The 26,033-nt window shown below is 44.5% G+C and overlaps 1 protein-coding gene and 1 long non-coding RNA gene across 2 annotated transcripts in view; one reads left to right on the forward strand and one right to left on the reverse strand.

Moving 5' to 3' along the window:
- The window catches only part of LOC121632081 (1-phosphatidylinositol 4,5-bisphosphate phosphodiesterase delta-3-A-like), a 51,984-nt gene that overhangs the window by 14,476 nt on the left and 11,475 nt on the right, over positions 1-26,033 (reverse strand). The window contains exons 2-7 of the mRNA XM_041973254.1: positions 15,793-15,848; positions 15,596-15,707; positions 3,449-3,677; positions 2,811-2,940; positions 1,748-1,973; positions 1,391-1,592 (exon numbers count right to left, since the gene is read on the reverse strand). Coding sequence (XP_041829188.1) covers positions 1,391-1,592; positions 1,748-1,973; positions 2,811-2,940; positions 3,449-3,677; positions 15,596-15,707; positions 15,793-15,848 — 955 coding nt within the window. The remainder of the gene's footprint in view (positions 1-1,390; positions 1,593-1,747; positions 1,974-2,810; positions 2,941-3,448; positions 3,678-15,595; positions 15,708-15,792; positions 15,849-26,033) is intronic.
- Positions 430-21,604, forward strand: LOC121632083. The gene is made up of 3 exons (XR_006008870.1): positions 430-444; positions 7,917-7,922; positions 21,514-21,604. It is a non-coding gene; the product is annotated as an uncharacterized LOC121632083 (long non-coding RNA).

Consider the following 26,033-nt stretch of genomic DNA (forward strand, 5'->3'; position numbering starts at 1 on the left):
TGTGGGGAAAATCCTCAGTGAGACTCTGAACTGAAAGACATGCAAAGCTCAGTTCGTATGATAAATGTGATAAATAATGCTGTTATCATGGATCATTGTGGATTTACCAGATAGTCTCTGAATAAAACTACATTTAGTGGCTGGATTGTAAACCTCCTGGACGGGATAGAAATGTCTGGAAAACTTGTGTAGATCATCTAAAGGATAAAATATCCATCACAGTTTAACCCACGGAGCTACACACCACCGCTCCTGAGACACTGATGATGGTGGAAGAGATAGCATTAGGGGAGATCTGCTGGAGTTTTAAGGGTTAAAACGTCAGAAGCAGTTTATCATTTTATTTATGACCGATGAGAATATCAAAGGGACAAATTCTGACGACAGATTCTGACAAGCTTTCGCACTCGAATGTAGTGACAACGCCAAGTTGCAGCGCAGAAAGTAACCAGAGTAACCTGGTAACGTCACCTTCACTCGGCTTCTGAGAAAACTGGAACGCATCATAACTTTGTGTTTTCATGACCTCATCTTCACCTTCTCGTATGAAACTGTACCACTTAATATGAGATTCAGGCAGACTTCTACCTGAGTCTCACATAGTCTCGGACGGGCCATTCGAACTTTTCCTGGTGAGAGGTTCAACTCCTTCACTCTCTTCTCAGTTCTGACGCTCACATTAATAAGACGACGTTCATTGTTTTTCACTGATGGCTTTGACAGCTTGCGGAAGAAACTGTTCAGGAGATTTAGATCTGAGTGACCAGTATCTAGTAACGCTAGAAAATGCAGAAACATACATGTAAACTACAGGAAAAAACAGAGCTGGAAGCTCACATCAGTTCTGCCCAAAGACAGGTTTCTCTTGTTGAAAGACCTACACCTTATTATAAATAAAAGTTGTTTTATGTAGACAATATAAATTCATTAAAAATGTCAAAAGATCAGTGCAAAGTAGGCCTCTTCCCCATACGGCAGTGGCCTTGAATGTGGACACATTTATTTCTGTCTACCATATAATGAGGCCATAAACACTTCCAGCTAGAACGCTGCATTCACTTATGAATTATATTTTTATTATCATTTATGAAAGATAATTTAAATCACAATTTATCTATGCTAACACCATTAAATGTCCTCTTAATTTTTACCAGCTCAAGTCTGGTCACCCTTTTTATAGTAGTACTTTAAAAACAACATGGCTGACCAAAGTGCTGTATAATTTAAAAAAACCCATAAAAAACAGACACATATCCATATAAAAACAACTAAAAGATAAAGATAAAAGGAAATAATAACGATAAAGACAAATATTTGGTCATGCTGTCATTCTCGCCTGCTGAGCGACGCAGAGCTGGGCTCGACATCCAGTAAATATGGAGGTTTGTACCGTATGTATGGCTCTGTGCTGCTGTCCCCCGTCAGCTGGTCCTTGGTGAGGTAGGTGTTGTGGGAGGAGGAGATGAAGTAGTGCGCCAGTGGGTGTGTCATGTCTTGGTAAACTCGAGCATGTTCCGGGTTAAACACACAATTCTCCTTTGACAACATGTACATGGTGAAACCATTGGGGGTCATGAGCTGGTTTCTCTGGGCTGTAAAAGGGAAAAGACACAACTGGTGTTTATAATACATAAGGGTGTTTTAATCTGTAAATCTGCAAGAAATCTGGGCATCATTTTAGATTGTAGGATGAGGCTGAGGTTAGTGGATTCAGCCCACTGCAGATGACGGGGATCCAGCAGCGTACCCCACTCATTCAGCTCATAGGTGAGGATGAGGCTCTGGGCATGTGTGAGTGAAAGGTCCTCCCCCTGGTCCTTCAGGAAGTCTCTCAGGTCCACGGTGGACAGCACGCAACCATTCGCAGAGTAGCGGATGAAGATGGCGTCCAGTTCAGGTCTGCGTAACAACTCCCTGCAGAAGACCTCAATCTCTTCGTGGTCCAGGCGGCCGTCAGCTGACCGATCACATTTCTGTTGAAGTGAAGATCAGCTGGAGTTATATAACATGTTATCACACCTGCCAGAGCGCCCAAAGCGCTCTGCAGAAAAGAGCTCATAAAAGAACAAAACAATGAAAACAATCAAGCAAAATGAGTAAAAAAAATAACAAAAACGTTAAAAACGTTAGATAAAAACAACAGAATTGACAAGAGTTGACAAAAATAAAATCACACAGATCAAGACGAACTAGAAAACCTCTGTAGAAATTTTGTGCCGCTGCAGCTAATCAGATGTACTGTATGCACACTGGCTGCTAAAGCATGCATGATGGGGGGGCAGCCATGTTTCAAAGGGAGGGCAGCTGTGTAACAGGTTCCAGGTCGGGACTCGGACCTGGGCGGGCGGCTCCGAGGAGCTGTAGCCTCTGTATGTGGGGTGGCCACTCAACCAGTTGAGCTAAATGCCAGCCTGGAGTTTTATCTTTTAGGTTCAGATGAAATTTCTGTGGGAAAGCATGGCTGAGTTATATGGCTCCAACGTGGCCTGGGCTCTTCTCATTTCGGATGGACCCAGCCATTTCCAACTGGACAAAAATAAAAGTTTTTTCAGAATTTTTGTAAAAACCACAAGCAAAAGTCAAAGCAGACTTCTCCCGATGGAGATGTAAGTTTTGATTTAACCATAGTGGGCGGAGTCAACCCTGCAGGATGAGTTATGCCAAAAAGTGAGACAGAAATGGGAGATTAATATCGCAGATGAATAGTAATGTGTGTGGCTTAATGCTTACAGCTTTGGTATCCATCATAAATCCCACCAATCAAAGTCATCCCATAGTGTGTGTGTGTGTGTGTGTGTGTGTGTCTGTACCTGGAAGAGGCTGCGAGCGTACTGGTCACTCAGGTCGATGTTGATCATCTGCAGCAGCGTCTGAACTTCATCGTAGCTCATCTTATCATCTTTGTTCTGGTCGGCCCGACTCAGGTAAGCATGAATCCAAGTGGGACAGAACCGGGTCAAGAAAGCAGCGAGTGGACAGAGTGAAGCATGAGAGTGGGTCAGACTTCCCTTAAAGGTTTTTCTGGAATTCAAGGGATTTTTTTTATTTTTATTCTCTTTTTTTCCACATTTTTACATTTTTTTAAAGGTCTTACCTTCCGAATAAAAACAGATAGAATTTTTATGTCTTGGGTCAGGCATTAAAGAGTTAAACTGGTTGACTGGTTAACTCGGAAAATTAATACCAGACTGTTTTTCTGAGTTTGCTACTCTGGTAAGGTGAAAAACCATGGCCAGACGGATACCGGTATGACGTAAGCCAACCACAAATAAAGACATTACTGAGTGTGTTCCATTTACAGTGTATACAACAATCAAGCACCACCAGTAGTTAACCACCAGTGGTGCAGTGGGGTCGTCGGGGGGGATCAAATTCTACTTTGAGCCCCATAAAGGCTTGGACCAGCTCTGGAAAAATCCTTTATTTCCCCCCTGCAGTTTAAGGATATTGGTCAAGTTTCTCTTTGTGGGTCATGTTCTCCACCCTCTCCTGCAGCGTCCGGATGCCTCGGGCCCAGTGCTTGGCCTCCTCCTCGCTCTGACAGAGGAGATCCAGGCTCTTACGGGACCCTTTGAAGACCACCGTTAAGCACCGGGTCTCAGGCACCGAGCCAGCCATCCGCCGCAGAGTGTCCGACTGGCAGCCTTCACGAACACATTCCACCTCCATGATGCTGACTGAGGGAAGGAGATGGAGAAGAGGAGAGGATTAGTGTGAGGACAGAAGTCAAATGTCTGCGCAGACATGGGGAAAAAGAACATGGTGAGCTAGTGATGGCAAGGAGTCAAAACCTAAACTAGATCTCTGGATTCAGATGCTATGATTTGAATAATTTATCTTTTTTATCAAAGTCTTTTTTTTTTTGTTATTGAAGTTTTTATTCGAACACACATAACCCTCCAATCAAACTCGAACACAAATACTGACACCATAACAGACCAAGTATCCAGCATACCACCATATATATATATAAAGGCCTCCTGTAGATCGACATTTCCTTATTTTCCTCTTGAAACCACCAAAACATACATTAATCAATCTCACCTCTACAATTTTTCATATATACACATACACCCTGTTCACAAAAAGAAACGTTCCCAGGTCCTCTTAAAATGTTTCTCTTCATTGTTAATTCTGGCCAACATGCATTCATATGATGCAACTTCTGACATCAATTCCATCCATTTTTTAACATCTGGGGCGGTTGTACTCTTCCATACTCTTAAAATTGTTCTAGCAGCTGTGATTATCCCAACTTTTAGAGCCCCTCGGTCATATTTAGATATGTTTGGCATTTCTGTGTGGTCCCCTAATAAACACAGTCTTGGTGATACAGGTACCGTCACACCCAGCCATGTATTCATACGTTCCAGTACTTTCTCCCAAAATGGGTACACTAGCTTACATCCCCAGATCACATGTATGAATGTCCCTGTTTCACTCTGACATTTCCAACATAGGTTATTTCCTATTAAGCCCATTCTATGTAATTTTGAGGGGGTGAAATAGAATCTATGAGTTTCTTATACTGAATAAATTTCCCCTTTGCCTCTCTCATGTAACCAGTCCTCCTCACTCAGATCACACCCTAGGTCTTTCTGCCAGATGATCCTCAAATTGTTACACATATTTTCTCGTATACCATTAAATATTCTGTAAAATATGGCTGCTCTGTGTGTTATACTGGGTAGGTCCAGAACTTCCATCAATGTATTCTTACTGTGACAAAGTTCACCCTTTGTGATACTGTCTCTTATTTGTAAGTATTTCCAAAAATTACCTTTATATTCCAGAGCATATTTTTGCATGATATCAGCAAAGGACATGAACACTCCACCTACATTCAAGTCGCTCAGTTTACGTATCCCCCTTACAAGCCATTGTCTCCAGTAGACAGGTTTCTTCCCAATACTCATGGCTGGATTGTGCCATAAAGAGGCATAAGGTTGTCTTAAGTGTGAGATATTATATATCTTATGAATTTCTCTCCAGACTGTTTTGGAGTAAGACAGCACTGCATTTGAAAAATAATTATGTCCAGGAGTTGTTATGCCATGTGAGAGAACTTCCAGAGGTTCAAACGGGCTAGTCAGTTCTCTTTCAATTTGATCCAACTCAGCTCTTGGTCCATCCCCTTCCAATGTTTAATTAATCTAGACATTTCAAATGACAGATTATATAATCTTACATTAGGTAGACCCATACCTCCTATTTCCTTCGGTGCCCACATCTTTTTAATATTAATCTTTGGTCTTTTTTTATCCCATAAAAAGTCTTTAACAGTTTTATCATAATGTTTAAATAATTGTGGTGCTATACTGACTGGTAACATCATGGAGACATAATTGAATTGTGGTGCAACCACCATTTTTAATTATATTAATTTTCCGCCATAATGTTAACTTCATTTTCCCCACTTATCCAGGTTCATTTTAATTTTCTGGAGGAGTGGTTCCACATTTGAGATCATTATGTCAGCCAGATTTGGATTTAGTTGAATACCTAGATATTTCATACCAGAAGATAGGAACTTGAAGCCATATGAAGTGATAACCCCAGAGTGACATGTATGTGATATTGGCATACACTCTGACTTATGCCAGTTTATTTTATACCCTGATAATTTAGAATATGATTCTATACATTCAAGCAACCCCGGCAGGGAGTTCCCTGGGTCTTCCAACACTGCTAAGATATCATCAGCATACATAAGTAACTTGTGCTCTCTGCCCCCCGCTTGCACACCTTTAATCCTCATATCAGCTCTGATGGCTACAGCTAATGGTTCAGGAACCATAGTAAAGAGCAGTGGGGAGAGAGCACATCCCTGTCTTGTCCCCCTGGAGAGACAGAAAAAAATCAGATATCAGCCCGTTTGTTAGAACAGCTGCTCTTAGGCTAGAATAAAGTATCGTCACTCATTTACAGAAGCCAGGACCCAACCCAAATTTTGAAAGAGTTGACAAGAGGAACCCCCACTCCACCCGGTCAAAAGCCTTCTCAGCGTCTAGAGACAAGCTGCCACTGGTACTGGGTTAGAGCAATTCATATGAATCAAATGTACAAGCCTTCTCATGTTATCAACCGAGGATCTTTTTTTAATAAAACCTACTTGATCTCCATGTATGACATCTGGAAGTATTTTTTCTAAACGTGACGCCAGGGTCTTTGTCAGAATTTTACAATCCACTCCAATAAGGCTCACGGGTCTGAAATTGGGTGGAATAGAGGTATCTCTGTCCTTTTTAGGAATAAGAGAGATTAAAGCTTCATTAAATGTATCAGGTAGTGAGCCCCTCTCAAATGCCTCCATGTACACTTTATGCAGTATGGGGGACAAGATATCAATATATTTCTTGTAATATTCAACCGGGAAGCCATCCAAACCAGGTGACCTCCCGGTTTTCATGGATGAAATAGTAGTCCTAATCTCTTCCTCTGTTATTGGAGCATCTAGCATGTCTTTTTGCTCGTTAGATAAACCCGGCAGACGAATACCAGAGAAGAATGCCTCTGTGTCTTCTGTGTTAGAAGCATAAGAGGATGTGTAAAGATTTTCATAAAATTTTTTAAAAACCTGATTAATTTCTTTCGATGAGGTTACTACCCCACTATCCTTTTTAATTATTGGAATGTTGTTAGAATTTTCCTGTTGTCTTAATTGTCTTGCTAATAATCTGCCACTTTTTTCACCCCCTTCATAGAAAGTGGTTTTTAGCCTAAATAGAGCATACTCAGCCTTTTTATTATATATATCATGTAGTTGATATTTCATATTACAGAGTGTTTTGTATAGATTATCTGAGTAGCGACTTGCCAATTCTTTCTCTAATTTACGAATCTCCTTGTCTAGTGTGTTTTCTTTCTTCACCCTCTCCTTTTTCATTTTTGAGGCATGAGCAATAATTTTTCCTCTTATATAAGCCTTAGATGCTTCCCAGACTGAGGAGATTGTTTCTGTGGAGCCAATATTAATTTCAAAAAAGGATTTAAGATCCTCTGATAACATGTTGCTAAATGACTCGTCTTGTAGCCACGTGGTGTTAAGCCTCCAACGTCCTCTTTTCACATTGTCTGTGTTCAGGTAATTATGTAACTCCACTGCAGCATGGTCACTGAGGGCAATAGCCCCAATCTGACAATCCACTACCGAGTCTATCAATGAGCTAGACAAAAGACAAAAATCAATCCTCGAATGGGATTTGTGACATATCAAAGTCTTTTTAAATATTTATTGTTATTTGTGTGTTTGTGACTGATTGTTTTTGCTGCTGGCTGTGCAACAAATTACCCTCATGGGATAATAAAGATTCCTTGAACCTTGAACCTTTAATGAGAAGGACATCATATGTTTCTTATTATTCATACATCAGACCATTTGGCATCCCGTCATGCTTCATTATATCCTGCGCAGACTTGGAAAATACAGTCAAGCTGTGCTTAAAGGTTCATGCTGCGGTACGATGCAAACTGATGTTTGTGGTGTGACAGAAGAAAATCACATCCTTTCTTCTCCACAGGACATCCTGGGGGATGGACATGAAGGACTGTCCAATTATTAATGCAATAAATGAAATTAAAAACAAAATCACAGTAAACATCTTGTTGTGTTCCAGCAGACCTGAAGAAGCCTCTGACTGAACACACCGTTGTTTCCTCACTATCTTGTGTAGAGCAGTGATCTCCAGTCTTGGTCCCCAAGGCCCACTATACTGCAGGTATTAGTTGTTCTCCTGCTGCAACACCCCTAATCCAAATGAAATGGATCTCTGACCAGCTCTGCACAAGTCTGCTACTGAGCCATTAATCAGAGTCAGGTGTGTTGCAGCAGGGAAACATGGAAGGTCTGCAGGACTGTGGGTCTTGATGGCCAGAGCTGGGGATCCCTGGTGCAGAGGATTGTCCATCATGTCCAGCAGCTGGTGCAGCATTCTTCTCTGGGTTCACCTGACCAACACCTTCACCTGGAACATCAACACCAAGGCTGTTATTAAGAAGGTCCACCAGTGGCTCTTCTTCCTGAAGAAGCTAAAGAGAGCAGGACTGAATGCTGATGTCCCTGAGTCCTTCTACACCTAGAGTGGAGTGTCCTGTCCTGCTGCCTATGGAAACTGCTCTGTGGCAGAGAAGCACTGCTGCATCAGAGGATGTGGCTTACCATCCATTGGGGACATCTACACAGCTACAGAGTAAGAGCCACCTGCATCCTCCGTGATCCCACCCATGCTCTACAAGAACTGTTTAACCCCGCCCTCTAGAAGAACACTCAAGACAACTTTACCGATCCCAAAAGGGCGGTGCATTGGTCCTTTAGATGTGCTGCATCAGAGCAAAAGATGCAGACGGAAAACCATTTCCCCTTTACCTGAATGTAGTCAGTCTGCTGAACTGCTCCACCCCCAAACACTGAACACTAGTACTGCACAATATTCCTTTAAATAGTTTCCCCTAACTTATTTATATTTAGTTATTTTAGTCTGGTTCTTTTAGAAGAAATACCCTGATATGAGAAACGGAGTTTAGTTCTTAGGTAATCTGGTTTTTCATGGTGTCTCTTTTCTTGCATGACAAGATAAAATAAAATAAAATGATACCAGTCGTACAGGGACCGGACAGCTCCGGGAGTACCCCCCACAAGAGTCCCCGGGGGACACGGTCGAATGCCTTCTCCAAGTACACAAAGCACATGTAGATTGGTTGGGCAAACTCCCATGCCCCCTCAAAGACCCTGAAGAGGGTGTAGAGCTGGTCCACTGTTCCACGACCGGGACGAAAACCACACTGCTCCTCCTCAATCTGAGGTTCGACTATCCGACGGACCCTCCTCTCCAGCACCCCTAGAATAGACCTTACCGGGGAGGCTGAGAAGTGTGATCCCCCTGTGGTTGGAGCACACCCTCCGGTCCCCCTTTTTGAAGAGCGGGACCACCACCCCAGTCTGCCAGTCCAGGGGAACTGTTCACGATGTCCACGCGATGCTGCAGAGGCGTGTCACCCAAGACAGCCCTACAGCATCCAGAGCCTTAAGGAACTCTGGGCGGACCTCATCCACCCCCGGGGCCCTGCCACCGAGGAGCTTTTTAACCACCTCAGCGACCTCAGCCCCACAGATAGGAGAGCCAGCACCAGCTACCCCAGACTCTGCTTCCTCATCAGAAGACGTGTTGGTGGGATTGAGAAGGTCTTCGAAGTATTCCCTCCACCGCCTCACAACGTCCCGAGTCGAGGTCAGCAGCCCCCCATCCCCACTGTACACAGTGTTGACGGAGCACTGCTTTCCCCTCCTGAGCCGCCGGATGGTGGACCAGAATCTCCTCGAAGCCATCCGGAAGTCATTCTCCATGGCCTCTCCAAACTCCTCCTACGCCCGAATTTTTGCCTTAGCGACCATCGAAGCTGTGCTCCGCTTAGCCCGCCGATACCCATCAGCTGCCTCTGGAGTCCCACAGGCCAAAAAGGCCCGATAAGATTCCTTCTTCAGCTTGACGGCATCCCTTACTGCTGGTGTCCACCAACGAGTTCGGGGGTTACCGCCACGACAGGCATCGATGACCACAGCTGCGGCTGGCCTCCTCAACAATAGAGGCACAGAACTCAGCCCATTTGGACTCAATGTCCCCCGCCTCACCCAGGACATGGTTGAAGCTCTGCCGGAAAATGCAAAAAAATATTTTTAAGATTTTTTTGTAAAATTTATTGACATCAATTTGTTTATTGAGCCATTTTTTTACATTTAAGTATGTATTTTTTATAATTCAAGTTTTTATTTTCTTTTAACTTTTACAATTTTAAACAACTTTGAACATACAGACAGCCAAAATATTTCACATTTTCTTATTTGGGCCCAAGGTCAAACTTTGTAGAAGGAAAAAAAAAAAAAAAAAAAAAAAAAAAAAAAACAAACAAAAAAAAAAAATATATATATACACATACATACCCATATAAGCAAATATGGTACACAAACATTTCAAAGTAAAAGTACCAAAAAATTGCCTATAAACAGAGAGAGAAAAAAAAAAAAAAAAAAAAAATAGACAAGTAGATTTACAAACATCCTTGCCTTTGATTCATTAATTAAAGATAGAACCCCAAGATCCGGAGAATATATCTAGATTATCTTTCAGTCTCGCCAGTAATTTCTCATATGAAACTATCTTTGTAATATTGTCCATCCATCTATCAAAACTTGGGGGGGAGGGATCCTTCCATACAGTAAGAATTACCCGTGCTGCCGTTATCACCCCCTTAAGTATGTATTTTTAATTTTGGCAGTTTTGTTCCTTCATACTGGTGGGGAGCCTTGTGACAGCTGGGGGGCAGGAGTGAACAAAGCCAAAGCACAGGAAGTGCCATGGGCCTCCCTCCAGAGGGGAGATCAATAGTTCATGTTCTCTAAATATTTAGATTTCTTGTGCTGATTTGTTGTACTTTGCCTAATTAGTCCTTTGTTGTCAGATCTTTTGTTTGAGTGATAATTAAACTCTTTGTTGTTTAGTTTATCTGTTAGTATTTGTTAACCCCTCATCTGACTGGTCTGATCAGCCAGCATTAAGTTTCCTGTTTGTTAGGGCAGTTTGGTTCTTTGTTAGGTAAGTGCTTGTTATTTAAACAGTTTATTTGAAGCTGCTCTCAGTTACCATTATAACTTTGGCTTAGTTTGGTTTATTTGACTTCTTTTAAGGGTCCTGGTATTTTGTTTGAGCATTTTTTGGGTAAATAACTAAATAATAATTCTTTTTTAATCCATCTGTGTTCCTCTACCAGTTCGGTCCATTATACTGGGATTACTTTACTCATTCGTAGGATTATGTTACTCATTCGTAGGATTATGTTACTCATTCGTAGGATTATGTTACTCATTCGTAGGATTATGTAACTCATTCCTGGGTGAATTAGGATGCTATTCTCTGGCTTTCACTAAAAGTAATGTGGATTTCTTTTAGAGGGAGATAACCATTTACATTTTCTACTGTGTTCCAGGAGAATTTACTTTAACACAGTAACACATATGCTGGTTCTGACACGACTCAGTTTTCTGTAGAGACCAGGATTATACACACAGCCCTGGTAGCTGTGGAGATAGACTTCATTTATTTAGTTTCACTGTTATTTGTCATTTCAGACAGGAGACAGAAAAAAAGTCCTTGTGGAGAAGAGGTTAATTGTTGATTGAAGAGCTCTGCCAAAGCAGCTCTGATTGGTCAAACAGTAACATTTTACTTGTAGTTGTGTGAGTTGTAAAGTGGAGCTGATGTCATATACTCTAGAGTAGGAAACAATGTCTTGCTGAGAGAAAGGTACAGTCAGGGGTGATTCTTCTCAGCTGAATGTAGCTCAGAGCATCACACCTCGGCCTGGTTCATCTGACCACCTGATAAAATGGAAATGGGATGGCTCAGACCAAGCCATCTTCTTCCATGACACACAATGAGTGGGTTTTTCCACATGCTCCCCTGGAGAAGCTCTGATTTGTCTGATTATTGTCACTCAGATCTCAGATTAACTCTTCCTCATTTTTTTTCTCTATACCCTGTTATAATTCATTCTAGTCCCTGATTGGCTGGACAGTGTGAAAGAAGCACTATTATAAGTTCTTGTTGTTTAATAGATCCATATGGTCTAATAAGGAAGCTCATAGCAGACTTTCCTTGCAGTACATGAAGGTTTCCAGCTTGTGTGGTTTTCCATACAATTAATGTTTGTCCCACTCCCAACAACATTTCCATCAACATTTTATTGTTGAATCCGGATTTGAGTTTGGACTTTTTGTTAGGCAGAGGCTGAAGCTGAGGCCAAGAAGGCAGAGAACAAGACCAAGACCGAGGCCATGGAGACAGAGACCGAGACTGAGGCCGTGGAGACAGAGACCGTGAAGACAGAGACCGTGGAGGCCGAGGCCGTGGAGGCAGAGACCAAAACCAAGGCCGAGACTAAGGCAGAGGCAGTGGCTGAGGCTGAGGCCGAGGCCATGGAGGCAGAGACTGAGACTGAGGCCATGGAGGCCGAGGCCTAGGGCGAGGGCGAGACCATGGAGGCAGAGACCGAGGCCAAGACTGAGGCCGAGGCCATGGAGGCTGAGACCATGACCAAGGCCGAGACCGAGGCTGAGGCCGTGGAGGCAGAGACCAAGATCGGGACAAAGCCGAGGCCGAGGCCAAGACTGAGGCAGAGGCCGTGAAGGCAGAGACCAAGACCGAGACAGGGGCCAAGGCCAAGGCAATGGAGGCAAAGACTGAGACAGCGGCCAACGCTGAGGCCGATGCCATGGAAGCAGAAGCTGTGAAGACCAAGACCGAGACTGAGACTGAGACCAAGGCCATGGAGGCAAAGACTGAGACCGAAGCCGAGGCTGAGGCTGATGCCGTTGAGGCAGAGACTGTGGCCGTGGAGGCCGAGGAGGTGGAGGCTGAGAGCAAGATCGAGACCGAGGACGTGGAGGCAGAGACCAAGACCAAAGCCATGGTGGCAGAGACCGAGAGCAAGACCGAGGCCATGGAGGCAGTGGCAGAGACCGAAGCCAAGACCGTGGAGGCAGAGACCAAGAGCAAGAACGAGACCGAGACTGAGGATGTGGAGGCAGAGCCTGAGACCAGGACCGAGGCCGTAGAGGCACAGACCAAGACCGAGGCCGTGGAGGCAGAGACCAGGACCAGGACCGAGGCCATGGAGGCAGAGACCGAGAGCAAGACCGAGGCCACGGAGGCAGAGGCAGAGGCCAAGGCTGTGGAGGCAGAGTACGAGAGCAAGACCAAGACCGACACTGAGGCCGTGGAGGCAGAGGTAGAGACCGAGGCCGAGGCCGTGGAGGCAGAGACCGAGAGCAAGACAGAGACCATGGAGGCAGAGGTAGAGGCCGAGGCCGTGGAGGCAGGAACCAAGCCCGAGACCGAGGAAGTGGAGGCAAAGACCAAGACCAAGGCCATGGAGGCAGAGACCGAGAGCAAGACCGAGACCGAGACTGAGGCCATGGAGGCAGAGGTAGAGACCGAGGCCAAGGCCGTGGAGGCAGAGACCAAGAGCAAGACCGAGGCCATGGAGGCAGAGGTAGAGGCTGAGGCCGTGGAGGCTGAGACCAAGACTGAGACCAAGGAAGTGGAGGCAAAGACCAAGACCAAGGCCATGGAGGCAGAGACCGAGAGCAAGACCGAGGCCATGGAGGCAGAGGCAGAGACCGAGGCCGAGACTGTGGAGGCAGAGACCGAGAGCAAGAACAAGACCGAGACTGAGGACGTGGAAGCAGAGACCTAGACCAGGACCGAGGCCGTGGAGGCACAGACCAAGACCGAGGCCGTGGAGGCAGAGACCGAGACCAAGACCGAGGCCACAGAGGCAGAGACCGAGAGCAAGACCGAGGCCATGGAGGCAGAGGCAGAGGCCAAGACTGTGTAGGCAGAGACCGAGAGCAAGACCGAGGCCGAGACTGAGGCCGTGGATGCAGAGGTAGAGACTGAGGCCAAGGCTGTGGAGGCAGAGACCGAGAGCGAGACTGAGGCCGTGGAGGCAGAGGTAGAGACTGAGGCCAAGGCCGTGAAGGCAGAGACCGAGACCAAGAACAAGACCGAGACTGAGACTGAGGCCTTTGAGCCAGAGATCGAGACCAAGACCAAGACCAAGACCAAGACCGAGACTGAGACTGAGGACGTGGAGGCAGAGGCAGAGGCTAAAGCTGCAAAGGCCAGGGCTGAGTCAAAGTTCATCAGCAACATGCATTTAAAGTGATTCTCAACTGAGCTGCCCTCTGATAACTGTCAGCTTTGTCTATATAGCACATATAAAAGCCTGTGACAGACTGGTAACCTGTTTAGGGTGTACCTGCCTCTCACCTGCTAAAATGCTGGGATAGGCTCCAGCTTACCCGCGACTCGAAATGGACTAAGCGGTTAAGATAATGAATGAATGAATATAAAAGCCTGTAAAAGCACTTTACAGTAAAAATTGTGATCAGCAATAAGAAACAAAAAAAGCAAAACAAAAAGAAAAACTGCACAGAAAACATCAGCAGCTGTTTTAAAAGTCACACAGAACTATAAACAAAACTAACTGCACTCTGTATAATATAAACAGTACACACACTGATACGCACCAACTCTGAAACAAAACCACGGCCTTTACACAAAGACTCAAGTGAAGAATTTTCCTCTGAATTTCTTTTTCTGTGTTACTGCTGAACTCTTTTCAAGACACATCCACCAAGGTTAGGAGCCTCTGTCCCAGTCCAGGACCACCCAGTCATGTCACAACAAACCCAGTTCAGCTAAAACCAGTGGTTTAAATTACTGGGTGTGCTTGTCTTTTATCCACGAGCTTCACCCCCATTTTTCTCCTGAACCAAAGAGAACCAAAAGCATGATGAGAAGAAATCAGTTCATTAATCAAGCACATTTTTGAGAAGGAGTAGGTCTCATAAAAGGAGGAGATGTACGACACACTCAGTTATTGGTGGTTAGAGGACAGGTTCAGTAAGATAAGACTGGAAAAGCGTGGAGCCACATCACAGTCAGATGGGATCCTGATCTGTACTTTAGAGGGTGAAGTAGTGATTGAGTCGTATGGTAACTATACGGCACCAAACCACAGACTCCGGGCCAACTCCCTACTCCATATAATGTCATATAATCTGTCTGTTTGAGTTGCAGCAGGATGGGCGGCCATCTTAAAGTAGAAAATAGACCAGCTCTGTAATTAAGGCGCCGTGTGTGACCCTCGGATAGAGGAGCAGAGGCCGAGAAGGCATTACAGAACAGAAACCTGCATTTAAATTAAACTAAATTAGACATGTTATAATCCATGTTTCACCCATTACATCCAGCAGGACAGAGCTCCTGCAGGACTTTAGCCAGTTATCATACAGAGATGAACTTCTGGCTGCTTCAAAGCTTGCCAACAAAGCTAAAAATATTTTAAATCCAGTTATCAGGATGCTGAGTTTCCACCCAATTGCTGAATTCAGAGCTCATGATTCTCCATCAGAGCTTACAGACAGCATCATGTTGTCTTCTAGAACAGCTGTGAGGAACCTCAGGTTCTTTGAGCAGGACTGATCTGTTCTCTACACATTAAACATATGAGGGGAGAAGCTTTCTTTCATTCACAGAATATTGACAAGATCCAGAATATTCCGTCTCAAAGTGATGGTGGATAACGTATCAATGCATTTATCATCAAGGACTGATTCCTGCAGCGTCATTTAACCTGGAGAGCCAAAACTTTCCCCTCAGTAGACCCAGAACTCTGCAGCCAGAGTTGGGTCATACTCTCCAGTTTTATCCTCCCTCCTGACTTCCAGACAGATTTCCAGTAGAAGATAAAATCCTTTCCATCACCTACAGACCGGCGAACACTTTACCTCCGTCTGCTATTAATAAACTCATTTATCTTACCAATCACATCTCTGTTCCCAAAGAACTGTTGTCATTTGGATGTCTGCCGGTTCTGGTCCAGAGGCAGAACCTCCAGCTTTCAGGAAGGTCTGTTACAGATCCAGCTGCTGGTTCTGGTTCTGGTCATGTTTTCCTCTCAATTTGTGCTTGTGTCTGAAAAAGTGGATTCTGATGCTTTGAAAAGTAAAAATAAATGAAATCCTGCAGGAACTTACAGGACTGCTGCTCCTTGGCCCGGCTGGACGTTTTGTGGGACTGACACCAGACAGTGATGCCGTCCTCCAGCAGCTTCAGAGTTCGCTGCTTCTGCCAGCGAGGCGAGCGCACCTGCACATAAAAACATGACATCCACTCAGTCTTCAGCCATCGCTGTTAAATTCAGCAGGTTTTAGGTGTTTGGACACGGTGATACCTTCACCATACTGGAGCCATGCAGCATCTGCTTCACATCCTCATCATCCTGAACTCCTGCAAGACAAAGAGATGATCAGGTGTGGTGGAATCATGATGGCTGGAAATACTTTTCGCAGCAGAAACATTAGGAGGTGAAAAGAGGGGAACTGCACATATAAGTGGGATGTTTAGATGGATGGAGACAGGATGGGACAGAAAGACCTGCTGAATCCAGAGGAGAGGAGATTTCAAGCAGTTAAAAGCTGTAGACTTGATCTAAGATACAGCGGAACACCTTTAATGAGGATAACAGATTAAAAAATGTTCCTGAAAAGTCTCTTAAAGCCAGAACTAAAGTTCTGTTTGGTTTCAAGAGGCTGTTAAAGTTCATGTGTTTTAACACAAAACTGGTGCCATAAGGGTACGCTCTGTTTGGAGTATCCTCCCGGTCTGTGTGGGTTCAAACATGAAGACAGAACAGCTCCGACCCTCCAAACGGTAAATGGTCTGTACTTATATAGTGCTTTTACCATAAGTGCTTTATATGTACGTCACATTCACCCATTCACACACACACACACTGATAGCGGAAGCTGCCATGCAAGGCACTCAACCTCAAATATCGAACCAGCAACCCTTGAGCTACAGGACGACCACTCTACCCACTGAGCCATGCCGCCCCTAAACAGGACCAAGTGTGTTGTTTGTCTGAACCTTAATATCAAGCAACACTAAAACTAGTTCTGACAAGAGTTGAACCACTGGTTTTATTTTACAACCCAATTCCAAAACAGCTGGGACCAGGATTTAATGATTTCTAAATCTCATCAACATATTTTCTTCCCAGTAGAACATAAACAACATATCAGATATTGAAACTGAGACATTTTACCATTTTTCTATTATTGCCTCAGACCATTTTAATTTTCTGCTTTTAATGCAGAAGACCACCAGCATCCAGCCTTGTCCCATGCACACAGAGATTCCTCCTGATTCCCAGATCTGTAGACAATGTCAGAGGCTGCAGTGTGGATGAGGACCCAGATGCAGGCTTACAAGGCAGGAGGCAGACGGATGCAGAATGAAGGTTTTAATAACAAAAAACTAATCTTACCAAAACATAATGCGTGTTTTATGTTGCCATGGTTGTTAAGTCAGTTCCTCCACTAGGTGGCAGTGTTCAAAGTTCACTCCTGCGAACTGATGTCAGTTTCAGACGCCGGTTGGCAGCGGTAATACGGAGCTATGAGGTGGTTTCCAACCGCCCAACACTCACAAAGTCTACCTTCTTAAGCTCGCACAATTTCTACAGTTGCTGAACAATTTTCTGAAATTGTTCCACAATTTTTAGAGCCAGTTTGTCTTTAATACTTTGTTCTTTCATGAGATCACTGAATTACTAATGGGGTTATTTTTCTGTTAGAGAACAGATTTAAAAACATCTAAGTTTTGATGTATTTTTAAACGGTGAGAAAATCCAAAATCATATCATGTTCATATATTCATCACATTTCTCTGTACAACAATCCTGTTTTCTGTACTAAATCTGCAGCTGTAATCCCCCCATCACAGGTTCTAGTTTTTACAGCTGTTATTAATCTGCCCGCTAGGTCAACATCTGGACACACCCCCAGACAGAGACTCATCCTCACCTTTTATTCTTTATCAGAGCCACAGATGTGATTTAAATTCAATCCTCATCACAGAATGCTGTTAGAAATGATACCTTAATGATTTTTCATGCACCTGTGATCTGCAGGAGATCACAGGTGCATGATCACATCGTTGGATCAAAAAGTTGATGAACAAACAGTATCCTACAGCTGCAGGTGGAGGCAGCCTTTAAACTGCCTCCACCTGCAGGAACAGGTGTGATGAAGATTACACAGGTGTGATGTTCATCATCATCATCATCATGCATCACTGGGATTAACGAGGAGATACAAGGAGGACTGATGTCAACCTTTTAAATAAAAGTAGATATAACCCTAAAACTGGTTTACAGCTCTTCCACAACTCCACTATATTTGGGGAACATAGTGGAGTTTACTCTTGTCATTCCTTTTCATTTAACTGATTTGTTTATCATTTTTAAATTTTAATAAATTGTGTTATTGACTTTTTTTCTGAGAAAAACACACAACAAATTCTCAACATACAACATAAGCTGCAGGCTGCACTATTACCACGTTTCCTTTAATCTGCGAATCTAATAAACCAACAACAGAAAAAGCATGTTCGCTGGAAAGAAAGTCATTAAAAAGCTCCACCTACTTCATAAAGTCATCTTATATCAAATTTATTATTGAATGAATTCCTCCTCTGAATTCCTCTGAGTCTGAAAATCTACCTACTCCGGTTTGTTTTTACGTGTTTATACAGTTACGGCCTTTAAGGATCTAAATGTTTATTGTCGGCTGTTTGGTCCCAGAACTGCGAGGGGAGGTCATGGATTGCTTGTTTCTGTCAGATTTGGCAACACAGGCGCTGCAGCTTCTGGCTGTTGGTGACTGAGTGGCAGCAGAGAGGTGTGTGTTAGCTGGAAGTTGGTCCTGAAATCAGCAGATGTATCGATGGGGGACCAGAAGCAGAAAACCTCTGTGGAAAGTCGGCTTGTAAACGGCTCAGTTAGTAGCTGAAGTACTGATGTTTTCTCAGGAGTCTGGAGACTGAATGGGAGCTGAAAAGGTGAGAGAATGGACTGAAAGTTCCTCTGCTGGATGTTGAAATCATAATTTCACCTAAATATTATCAGTGTTTTGTTTCCAGGTGAGTTTACTGCTTGAGTTTCTGTCTTGGTTTCGGGCTCTGTCGTTAGCACCTTCTCTCTTCAACCAGTTGAGGCCGTGACGCGGGTCACACCCACTGTGTACTGCTCAGGGCAAAGCAGATAGGCGGTTTCAGCCGGGTGCAATCAAGCAAAGTGAGCTCAGCTGTGTCAGCTCCAGGTACTTTTCCACACATGGTGCGCTGAAGCGTCAGCGAGGTGTCAGCCTTTGTGTCAGCCCACGTCGGGTTAAGACCACTGAGGGTAAAGACCTGCGAGTCTACCTGCGTGAGTCCACCGAGCAAGGGCACAAGCTTAAACCTCCTCACAACTAAATCAACGCACAATGTGCTTCAAACCCATCCCCGTCAGATATGGGTACAGACCAAGGCGTGTCACCCATAGACACCGCAATCCGCAAAACCTGTCCTTTCCAATAGCATGCACATCAGTCACACCCTCTGTTACCTTTGGTCTCTGGAACTGTCAGTCTGCAGTGAACAAAACAGAATTTATCAGTTCATTGATAAATCTCTCTGACATTCAGGTCCTAGCCCTGACTGAGACCTGGATCCGTCCAGAAAACACAGCTATGCCAGCTGCCCTTTCTGTCAATGCAGAATTTAGCCAAACACCTCGCTCAGCTGGACGAGGAGGTGGAACGGGCATTCTTATTTCTAAAAAGTGGAACTTAACTTCTGTCCGTCCTATGGCTAACTGCTCATCACTTGAGTATCACGCAGTAAAGGGCTCTACACCCATCACTGCATACATTCTGGTCATTTACCGCCTCCGGGTGGCAGTATAGCTGAGTTTGTCTCTGAAATGGACATGATTCTCTCTGACATTCCTGATGATGGCACACCACTAATTGTCATGGGAGACATGAACATTCACATTGACAAACCACAGGCAACTGACTTTCTGGTTCTCATCTACTCTTTCAATCTCAAACTGGTTCAGACTCCTCCAACACACAAAGCTGGTAAAACTCTTGACTTGGTCCTGACCAGAAACTGCTCCACAGCCGACCTGTCTGTCACCCCGCTGCATCTCTCAGACCACTTCCTGGTTAAATTCTCTGTCTTCCTTCCTCATGTCAATCAAGCGGCTCCAAAAATGGTGTCCTACCGCAGAAACTTGAGATCCCTCAGACCTACACAGCTGTCTGATGAGGTTTACTCTACCCTCCCTTCCCACTCAGACTTCTCCTTACTGTCTGTTAATGAGGCTACAGAAACACTCTGCTCCTCTCTCGCCTCCTCTCTGGACAAACTCTGTCCTCTGGTGTCAAAACCAGCCAGACAAAACCCTCCCAGTCCATGGCTCACAGAGGCTCTAAGGGATCACAGAGCCGGACTCAGGGCTGCAGAAAGAAAGTGGCACAAATCAAAAGAGCACTGACTTGTCTGAGTACCAGCAAAAACTTGTAACTTTCACATCCAGCCTAAAGGCGGCCAAGATAGCCTTTTATCATAACAAGATCCGCAATGCTCCCTACGCACGACATGTTCATGGTGTTTAACTCTCTTCTATCTCCACCACCTGCTCAGCCTCCCACTGTGCTGACTGCAGAAATGTTTGCTTCCTACTTCACTGAAAAGGTTGCTACCATCAGTAACCAATTCACTGAGCCTGACCAACTCAGCCTTACCAAACCAGCTACTGGTGCCTCACTCTGCTCCTTCCGCTCTCTAAATGAGGACGAAGTCTCTAAACTTCTAGTCAGCTCAAAACCCACAACCTGTCCTCTTGATCCTGTTCCCTCTGACATCCTGCAGAGCATTTTACCTACAGTCAAATCTGCAGTAACCCATACTATCAACTCCTCTCTTAAATCCGGTGTCTTTCTTTCTGCCTTCAAGCAAGCTCGGGTTACCTGCTGCTGAAGAAACCCACACTCAACCCAGCCCAGGTTGAAAACTACCGGCCGGTCTCACTGCTTCCATTCATGTCTAAATTACTAGAGCATGCCGTCTTCAGTCAGGTCTCACAGTTCCTCCAAGACAACAACCTGTTAGATCCATATCAATCTGGATATAGGCAAGGTCACTCTACTGAAACTGCTCTCCTGTCAGTTACTGATTCCCTACGGGTTGTCAGATCCGCTGGTCAATCCTCAGTCCTTATATTGCTGGACCTGTCGGCTGCCTTTGACACGGTCCACCATCATATACTGTTCTCCAAACTCTTAGAGCTTGGCATCTCAGGATCTGTCCTCTCGTGGTTTACGTCCTACCTCACAGGGAGATCCTTCAAAGTATCTTGGTGAGGGGGCGTGTCCAGATCACATGGGCTGACAACAGGGGTGCCTCAGGGCTCGGTGCTTGGCCCTCTTCTCTTTTCCCTATACACCTCCTCTATCGCGTCAAATTTTTGTCAAAACCAGGGAGAGCAAAATAAACATGCTCGCGCGCAGATTACACTACCATCGCGCAGAAATTCATTTACCGAGAGGACAAAAGATCCTCTCGCGTGACAGACGACCAACTCCCGCACGCGTGTGGAAGGCCTCGCGCGCGCATTTTACGTTCCGAGCGCGCGAAGCTGGATCAGACGCGCGCGCGTTTCTGTCATGCCGCCCCCGTTCGAGGATGGCTGCGCTCTCGCCAGCGTCTCTGCCCTCGCGGTGACGTTTTCCTCGCGCGGATCAAAATGTGTTTTGACACATGGGGCGGGACAAATGCCCATTCTATAAGCCTTCTCCTGATTGGTCCGCGTACACAGGAAGTTGTGTCAGGAAGACCTTGACTGACAAGACGGCTGGAGCCGGGACAGTTGCGGTGGTTTTGGCATTTTGGCAACGATACTTTGCTTGAGGTAAGTGTATGGAGTTAGTTTTGTGTTTTTATTAAATGCAAAAAAAATTATCTGAAAGGAAAAAAAATATATTTGATATTATTTGATTGAAAAAAATTATTTCCTAGAAAAAAAACTTCTCTCAAAAGCCTTTCTTTACTCTCAAATATATAGGAGTTAGTCCTGAATATTAAGGAGAAAGTCTTAACAAGTATGCAGAAATGATCGCCATCATATTCATGACTAACTCCTGCTGTTCCTGCGCTGAGATCCACCATTGATTCACTGGGAGATGCAGACATAGTGAATATGCATTGATCTGCTGTTTTTGGCGGCGGAGACTCCAATATTTGGGTAAGATTATGACACAGCACACACAAAAGGCGTAATCAGTCTGCAGAAAAGATTGCCACCCAGCTGTCAGTTCGGTTGAGATTGACCAATAGTAACATGGACCCGCCCATGACACAAGTTTCACATCGATAGCAAAATCTTGAAACGATAGCAAAGACTTTGGTTTTGAGAGCGAGAAGAAAAAAGCTTTGAGAGAAAAAAAAAAAAATTCGAGTGTAAAAGTTTTCACTCTGATAGCAAAAAATATATATTTGAGAGTAAAGAAAGGCTTTTGAGAGAAGTTTTTTTTCTAGGAAATTATTTTTTTAAATGTCAAATTATTTTTTAATGTGCTGTAACAAGATACTTTATCTCAAAACTTTTTTTAGTCTCAAATATTATTATTTTTTGCTATCAGTGTGAAAAATATTTATATCAAATATATTTTTTTTCCTTTCAGATAATTTTTTTTTGCATTTAATAAAAACACAAAACTAACTCCATACACTTACCTCAAGCAAAGTATCGTTGCCAAAATGCCAAAACCACCGCAACTGTCCCGGCTCCAGCCGTCTTGTCAGTCAAGGTCTTCCTGACACAACTTCCTGTGTACGTGGACCAATCAGGAGAAGGCTTATAGAATGGGCATTTGTCCCGCCCCATGTGTCAAAACACATTTTGATCCGCGCGAGGAAAACGTCACCGCGAGGGCAGAGACGCTGGCGAGAGCGCAGCCATCCTCAAGCGGGGGCGGCATGACAGAAACGCGCGCGCGTCTGATCCAGCTTCGCGCGCTCGGAACGTAAAATGCGCGCGCGAGGCCTTCCACACGCGTGCGGGAGTTGGTCGTCTGTCACGCGAGAGGATCTTTTGTCCTCTCGGTAAATGAATTTCTGCGCGATGGTAGTGTAATCTGCGCGCGAGCATGTTTATTTTGCTCTCCCTGGTTTTGACAAAAATTTGACGCGATACTCCTCACTCGGTGCAGTCATTAGCTCTCATGGTTTCTCCTACCACTGCTATGCAGATGACACTCAGCTTTTCCTTTCTTTCCCACCTGACGACACAACCGTCTCAATGTGAATATCAGCATGTTGCTGATATCTCTGCATGGATGAAGGATCGCCACCTTCAGCTAAATCTGTCCAAGACTGAGCTTATTGTCTTCCCAGCCAATCCTTCTTTACCACCACAGATAAGTGTGCAGCTTGACTCAATCACACTAGTGCCTACATCTTCTACCAGGAATCTTGGTGTCATGGTAGACAACCAGCTGACCTTTAAGGACCATGTTGCCTCGGTTTCCCGGTCTTGCCGATTTGCTCTCTACAGCATCAGGAGGATCAGACCCTACCTGACTGAACACATGGCCCAGCTCCTGGTCCAGGCTCTGGTCATTTCACGCACTGACTACTGCAACTCCTTACTGGCTGGCCTGCCTGCATGCTCAGTTAAACCTCTGCAGATGATCCAGAATGCAGCAGCACGTCTGGTCTTCAACCAGCCCAAAAGAGCTCATGTCACTCCACTGCTAATCGCTCTTCACTGGCTTCCAGTTGCAGCGCATCAAATTCAAAGCTCTGCTTCTGGCTTACAAAACAATAACCCAAACGGCTCCGGGCTACCTTCACTCCTTAATCCAGAGCTACACTCCCTCTCCACAGTTACGCTCTGCCAGTGAAAGACGCCTAGTGCTCCCACCACAACGTAGTGCAAAATCAGTAGCTAGACTCTTCTCCTCTGTTGTTCCCCGGTGGTGGAACGATCTACCAAACTCCGTCCGATCCGCAGAGTCCGTATCCACTTTTAAGACCAAGCTAAAGACTCAGTTGTTTAAGGAGCATTTCCACATTTAGCTTAACTAAATGAGTCAGAAAGATTTGTCCAGCTTTTTGGCTCAACCAAGTACTGAAGAAGCTGTGTGCACTTATGCCCAAGTTGATATTATGTGATGAAATCATGCACTTATGACCTAGTTGATATTGTGTGATGAAATCGTGATCCTGTATTTAAATAAAATGACTAAAAAAAAAAAAAAAAAAAAAAAAAAACAATTATATGCACTGCACTAGCACTACATGACAGCACCTGGGTCCAACTGGACTCAAAAGCGGTCTGACTATCACTTAATTATGACGTCCCATCTTGTTTGAATTCATGCTTGTGTTGTTCTTCCTCTCAAATGTAAGTCGCTTTGGATAAAAGCGTCTGCTAAATGACTGTAGAATAGAATAGAATAGGTTTTTCTGCTGCAGAATTTAAAGAATAAATGTATTTATGGTTCTCCCTGGTCAGTGTCACAGTTGTAGGTGTTGTAACAGGGTGTGTTCACACAGCTGCCTGTCCAGTCATGGAGGTCAGCTGTTTGTGGGCTTAGGAAGTTGGTCCTTCACACATATAAATGGTGTGAGTCGTAATGTGTCAGATGCGAATGTCAGGGTGTAAAACAGAGCTGGACTAACTGATTAGGTTTGTCCCATTTTTTTTCTTTGTATAATTATAGTTGTTTGTACTTTTTTCGTTTGCTGTTTGATTGGTTTGGGGTGTGAAGTTGGCAAAGCAGCTGATTTGTAAGCGGAGATGCCAAGGAGGGAGAAGGCCGTGAAGGCTTGTCTGTGCTGGATGGCGGAGATTTGTTGTATATGAACGCATCTGGTCAATGTCTTCGAAGGGTTGACACTTTATCTGGCCTCTCTGAGGTTTATTACAGACTGTAATATGTCGACACACCACTGTGATTTATACTCTGGGCTTGGATGACCGGCTCTGGCCAGCCGAAGGATCTGTAACTGGTACGCTTTCATTAATAAGGCACTGCTTGGTTTGCTGCCTACTTACCCCAGTAACTCAGAGAAGTGGGGATTCCAAACGCTGTTACAGCCAGAACTTTTTTCTTGTTCTTGAGGCCGGACGTGAACAGGGACGGTTCTCAACCAAGAAGCAACTTCCGACGGTAAAATGTGAAGCCTATGCGGAAGTGCAAAAAAAGTGCAGTTCCCTCCTCATCCACTAGGGGCTCCAAAACAGAGCAAATCCCCATAGACTCCCATGTTAAAAAGACCAACTTCACAGCAGAAATAAACATGTTTAAAGCCTGGTACAAAAATCCATTTTAGGATTAATATGTCAAGTTTACCTTCATGACAACTGTGAGGGGGGTGAATTTTTTTCTAACTCATCCGTTTAGATGTTATTTAATCTTGAAATTCTGCATAATTAGGGGCGTGTCCTTTTGATTGACAGGTATCCAATATCCGCTGCAAGAAGGGAGAGTGCAGCACAGCTGCGGTTTTTAGCCGGCTAACAGCGCCTTAGCTTTAGCCCGCCTGCCTCTGTTAGCTGTTTAGCTACTTTTAGCTCCAGGTTAGCTCAGTTAGCTCTTAGCTACAGGCAGCTCAGACTTTGATGGGTGTCAATCATCCACCCCCACCTTCACAGTCCCCCTCTCAGCTCCACCTCTTTGCCCATTTTTGGATTTTTTGGAACGACAACACGCATGACGCTGCCAAGATGGTGACAGTGGAAACCGCCCAATGAGCTTCAATTCAGCTCTTCAGAAACCTTCGGGTGACATCACGGAGGTGAGAAGTATTGTGTGGTTGGTTGGACATTGAGGTGGGCGTGGTTAACGGGGAAAAGAATGAAGGGGAAAGTTGTGGCTTCAGCATTTCTTCTGATGAGCAGTTGAAAGAACAGTTTAAATAAAACTGCATACAACACGTGGGATTTAAAGACACGGACACGACAGCGTGCACAGCCCCGCCCTGCCATGGACGAAGTTTCTAGTTAAATATGACGTAACCCATCTGCTACTAATGACACATGAAAACACAGACACGCCCCCTGCAGTAACCCCGCCCTGTCGCAGAGGAAGCTTCTTGTGGAGAATGAAATGACCGGACCAATACGAACCTTTTTCTTGTTCTTGCAGCCTCAAGAACAAGAACACAATTCTCACTTCTTGCGGCGTCTGTAACAAGCTTTACTCTCTCCGATCACATGATGCTCTCTGTTCCACGTGCTCAGTCTGAACTGGGTAAACAGGCTTCTGTTCACTCTGCACCTTCTGCTTGCAACACATTGCAGAAAGGCTGGAAACGAACTGGATTTATTGCATAGCGTGCTTTTTAATCCAAACTGAGATTTGTTGAAACTGATTCCACAACACACACTTTTTTATAATTCACTTGTAAAAGTAATTTTCTCCTGTCTTTTGTGTTTTACTTGGTACCTTGTGTAACTGTTCTTGTTTTTGCTGCTGCCTATCTTGGACCAGAACTCCACTGTAAAAGAGGTTTTTAATCTGAATTGGATTCTGTTTTCCTGGTTAAGTAAAGGTTAAATAAAACACTTCATCACCT

Source organism: Melanotaenia boesemani, chromosome 21 (genome assembly GCF_017639745.1).
Source record: "Melanotaenia boesemani isolate fMelBoe1 chromosome 21, fMelBoe1.pri, whole genome shotgun sequence".
In the NCBI taxonomy this organism is placed as follows: Eukaryota; Metazoa; Chordata; class Actinopteri; order Atheriniformes; family Melanotaeniidae; genus Melanotaenia; species Melanotaenia boesemani.